General features: G+C 40.4%; 1 protein-coding gene across 1 annotated transcript in view; it reads left to right on the top strand.

Moving 5' to 3' along the window:
* Window positions 1-2,637: 2,637 nt before the first annotated feature.
* Window positions 2,638-5,456, top strand: part of ptk7b (protein tyrosine kinase 7b) — a 68,010-nt gene continuing 65,191 nt past the window's right edge. Inside the window, exon 1 of the mRNA XM_035531822.1 lies at window positions 2,638-3,191. Coding sequence (XP_035387715.1) covers window positions 3,053-3,191 — 139 coding nt within the window. The 5' untranslated portion in view covers window positions 2,638-3,052. The remainder of the gene's footprint in view (window positions 3,192-5,456) is intronic.

Here is a 5,456-nt window from a genome sequence, read left to right as displayed (position 1 = left end):
GGGAATGATCAATGTGATTTCTTTGCCTGCAACTGCTGTGCTTCAGTTGTTAACATGATGGATGAATATATACTTGGACTGTTTTGGTTTTTTTTGTATTTTGTTTTAGTCCCTTGTTTAAAGAATATAGATTATCCATCTGGATGGTAAGATTGCACATACATAGCATCTTTCATTTGGAAGTCTCAAGCTGCTAAATGTTGACTGCTGTTAAAACAAATCTGCAAACACTTCAAGCATGCTAAAATGTGGTCTTAATGCTCCCCAATATAGAAATATTCATGCAATTGTTGGGGAAAAATGATGCACTATAAGAAATATGCAAATTAATCAGTCTGTCCACTTTATATAGCAATGGAACATTTTCTCAGGGTATGATCAGGTTTGAGATGTTTACATGATAAATATGAAACTGCCATCATGTTACACTGCAAAACACTTTAAACGTCAAAAAAATGTTAATAAAAGCTGTAATGATACTGTCAGTGTTACAATGTCTGACATTTAAACAATTACAGAAGGTTTTTTCTTTTTTTTTGGATAACATGAACAAATTCCAATTTAAGTTCTAAATTAAGTAATACTTCAGGTTTCCTATGAATGGTGTTTTGCAGAAATACTTAACCCAAGTCCTTTTAGCAAATTTAGGTGCGGGTATAATTTTTTGGGGCCAAGTTCAGTTAGTTCACTCCTGGGGTGTTGGTTTTATATGGCATGCTAGGTGGTGTATAATGTATTATAAACCTCACTAGCTTTCCCAGGTGAGATGTTTTCTGTGATGCTGAAGGGAAAAGGTCCATTTGTTCTTTTTCACAGAGCACTGTGTGCCGTCAGACTGTAGAAATGCCGTTTGTCTCCTTTGAACTCCACAGGTGATGGGTACGGTAGCCATAGTAACACAAGTCTTGAAAATATCATCTATCTACATGATTTACAGCTCCCTGCTTTGTTGTGAAAAAAAAAAATATTGTTGACAATGATTCAGCCATCTTTTGCATTCTGCTGTGGACAGTCTCTTGGATTTTATAACACAATGGTCATTGCAGAATAGAAATTGATGAATTCTGTTGCAGCTCTTATTTACATCATTGTAAAACCATGAAGGAGTGAAGTTGGTTTTAGGTCTTTAAAAATATTTTCTTGCCTTTACCTTTTTTTTATTATTGCACTTGTAAATGAAACCGGTTACACACATTTGTCAGTCGACTCCTTTGTGAACTTGAGCATGTCTGTAAACCGAGCCAGTTATAAAAGGGAGAGTTTTTCTTCCGCGTCCTTAAGTGTGCGTTTCAACTTCCCAGCGACCGCTTGCTGCATCTCCCTCTGGATCTGTCTGCTTCCATCATGTGTTCTCACAGAGCACTGTGCAAAGCTCCTCTCTCCGCAAGGCGCGTTCACTAGTGCATGTTCTGTGCCAGGTGCATTTTTCAACAATGGAGTAGAAAAAGCTTTTCGGATGATGTATCTCCCTCTCTCTCTCTCTCTCTCTCTCTCTCTCTCTCTCTCTCTCTCTCTCTCCCTCTCTCCTCCTCAACTTTGAGAGACACTAGCTGCCGTCTTCTGTCAGTGAGTCGTAAGTCACCCGGTAGTGTACACTACGCTGAGTCCGCTTTGACAGATCAGCGGCTAAAAGTAAATAAGTCCACAGGGTGGTGGGATAAAATAATGATCTACTACTGAGACTCTGCGTAAATTACAAAGGTTGTCACACAAAAGTAAGCAGCTAAAAGCTCGAGTAGGCGGCTTAATTGGTTGTGAAACATTTTACTGCAGTCTGATTACTAATATTTCAGTTGAGGAGGTTAGTTAAGCATGTCTCAAGGTACAACGAACTAGTTTGAGAATGTTAAGGACCAATAGAGCTAGTTTTAACTGACCAAGTGATTTTTGAATCCTAAGACCTTTGTCATAAATAACTACTGAATTCTATCCTAGTTATAATAAATTGGCTAAATTTGCTCAAATAGTTAAATTTGCATTACATGTGGCGTACTGTGGACCAGATGGTCAATGTTCAGACTTCCGTTTTACTAAGTCACAGCTGTTGGATTAAGTCTGTTATGGAGAACCCTTGGTGTTTAGAATAGTTTCACCAATGATCTTGAACTAGTCTGAGCAGACCTCAAAACTGCTCATACTGCGGATTTCTGTGGCAGCCAGCCAGAACCAATGAAGAGGCCTCCCTGAACCAACTTCCACATTTTCTCATCGTAACTCTATAAAGCCCCTCTAATAACACAGAGCGTAGGGGGTCAATACAGAAAGCGCTCCAGTTTTGGGTTTTTTGCCTTTGCTAGCCGAGTGTATTGTTTTACATGATGAATCGTGATGTGATTGTCTTGATGCCCCCTGTGTATTGTAGTAACAGCCAGAACTTATTTGGCTACAACGCAGTTACCACACTAGCTCAGCTTTATACTGACCATTCACCGTAGCAGGAGCAGCTCCGGGATCACATCATTGTCATTCCACAGTGTGATCAACCGGCAACCCCAAAAACAATCACCGTTTATGAACCACCAATAAGTTATAATAAATGTCACTTCACTACTTGGAAGAGGCTTTTTTCCTCGCGCTGCCGGGGGGTCGCAGCATTGTACTCATTTTCGCGAAGTCGCACGCCGAAACCGGAAGCTTTGCCAAGCGAAGAGAGGGATCGGGTGAACCGGGGATAGAGGGAAAGGAGATGTTGCGAGCTAGTCCAGCACGACCGTGAGCGCTGGTGGACTGCACAGGTCAGCGGAGTCGCTCAGACGCGAGGGTTGTATCGGAGCAGTGGGCCCAGGATTAAGGACGCCAATAGCGTGCCGCACCAAATCGCCTTTGCCTGATCATCGAAATGGAATAGAAGTTGCGATTGATTTGACTCTAACTCACACGCCTGTTCCGGGAGTGCTGTCTAAGGTGGCACTCGGTGAAAAGGGTGGATTCAGTGTTAGTCTCGGAAACCAGAGAGGTTTCGGTCCCTCTGACCTGCGCGCTTCCCCACTTAGGCTTACCTGCGCGCTTCGCCCCCGCCGCTTCTCCAGCTCAGTCTTGGACAACATCGGCCATGCACATATCGGCACGGATCGAAGTACGTCCGCCAGAAGCCAGCAAAAGCTCCATGATCTTTTGTAATATAAGAAGATGGATTCATTTACCTAAACGAATAGGCACTTTTTTTGCAGTCGCCGTCTTCTACACCCAAGGTAAGCTCGGCAAAGCTGATTTTGGCGCACACACGGGCTACAAGTTGTTGGAGTCTGCCATGACATCTCCGAGGAAGTAGCTTACGCTGTAGGAGCTACACCTTGATCGGTAGACTCTTAACATAAGCCCGTCTGACTGTAGCAAAACGAATAAACCTTAAACGATTAAGATAACACCTCGTAACGAATGTCACAGGAGTATTCTGGGGTAGACGTTTTTATATTGCCTGGCATTCTCTTTAATAACACAAACTCGTCCATGAATGAAAGATGATAATGCCAACGGTCATACACCGTGTGCAGATGTGTAAGATATTTTGCTGGAAAAAATATACCCTGTATAACTTCAACTTTATTTAAGTTTACTAAGAGAGTTTCGAGCAACTGGGATTGTTCAAAGAAATCTAAAAAAAAAAAAAAAAAAAAGTACTGTTAGTTTTCAGTTCATTTCAGGATACGATGGGAATCTGAAACGGGTCTCTCTTTTAAGCGTATCCAAAATACTCAAAGCATTGTTTCATGATGTTATAGAACATTTACATTTGCTCCATAGCAAATCTTTATACCATATTAGGTTGGCATTACGTAGGACCATATTAGTACATGTTGGTCAGAAAGGTGTTTATGGTCTCATCGCTGGAGCTCAGCCCTGTCTTGCTCAAATGCCATGCTTATATGACTTGCAGTCATGTGTTATTGCAGCTGCGATAAGGTGTTCTGGTGCTATTGAAACCTTTTCCAAACAAAAGGTAAGACCTGCCACCTCTCCCTGAGCCGAAGCCGGAGCCTTTGTATGTTATCCATAGCTGTCCTTCCCAAGTGTTTTTCTCCTTAAACGCCCGCTGTCCGATGGTGTCGTGTTAGGTCCGTATGATCTGGAGAACAATCAAGATAAGGGTCATTTCACTTTTTTAATTTTTTATCTCTCTTTTTTCTTTTTTCTTTTTTACTGCAGTATAGAATACCATACAAAGAGTTTTTCATGTTCCCAATGAATTCGTGAACTTTCTACTTTCTGTATATTTATAGATATAAGTTAAAAAACCCAGTGTACAGTAGATTACATATACCTGCACTGTACTGTTAATAAGCGTTTTCAAAACGTATAAGGATGCGTTACACTAGTAGTCATATAGTAGTTCTACTGTAGTCTGTCTTGTATTAAAAAGTTTTCTCATTTGGTCTGTTTTCCGTATTTCCTTAGGCATGTTTGGATGCTGTGGGGAGGGGATGTTACCCAACTTATTAAAGATGAATGCATCCTCTGTGTGTGTTTGTGTGTGTGTTAGGGGTGGTTCCTCCACTGTCAACACCATCCTCTAAATAAGTTAGCTGGGCTATTTTTATAGACCTGAAGTCTATCCTTTTTTACAATGGAATATTCTCTGAGAATTATCAGGGAATTGTGCCCAGGTTAACTTTATATCTCTTGTTAAGAACTATTCATTTCAAATGAATAATTGTTACTGTGACTTTGTCAGTAGATCAGTTGTGAGTATAGACATGTGTATCGGGTCATATTAAGTCTTGCTTTTTAATCTTTGTGAAAAAATAATTCTACGTGGCTTCTCTTTTGTCACTCAACTGTTTCACATGAAAAGAATTCATGAAAGGAACTTATGACATGCACACACAATATTCATTCTGAGCACCATTCAGTTTAATCTCTGAAATATGTGCAGTTAAAATATTTACTCAGTACTTGGATTTGCAGAAGGGCTGTTAAAGATGTTCAACTTTGCAACTTTGTTTCAGTCTTTGACAATGGGTGCCAATGAGTGAAGGATTTCATATACTGTCCTCTTGATAAGATGAAAGCAGTTAGTGTTATCAATCATTTATAATTATTGTGTGTGCACTGTGATGATAGTTCCTTGGTTTTTCAGAAAATGACTGCATTTTTTAAGTACAACTTTTAAGTTCAAATCGAAGGCCACTGATGTATATTAAATTTAATATTTCATGCTCACACATTATTTATCCTCCTCTCCCTCCCTCTTATGTGTAGGACTGCCTTTGATCTCTTGGGTCTTAATGTTCAAATTTCTGAGGCCAGTCAAAATTGGAACCAGTAATGATCTACATGCTATGTAAGTGTGTTTGGTAGATTTGTTTACATTTCCTACCCAGTCAACAAGGATAGGAGTGATGTTTCTGAGAGAAAGGGAGAGAGAGAGAGAGAGAGAGACTGACTGACTCAGAGAGACTGACTCAGAGACTGACAGACTCAGAGACTGACTTTCCACAGCTGGCTCCCATCAAAAA

The sequence above is a fragment of the Electrophorus electricus genome, chromosome 11, assembly GCF_013358815.1.
Source record: "Electrophorus electricus isolate fEleEle1 chromosome 11, fEleEle1.pri, whole genome shotgun sequence".
NCBI classification, from domain to species: Eukaryota; Metazoa; Chordata; class Actinopteri; order Gymnotiformes; family Gymnotidae; genus Electrophorus; species Electrophorus electricus.
The sequence above is the reverse complement of the archived record's forward strand: the minus strand, read 5'-3'. Positions and strand labels throughout refer to the sequence as shown.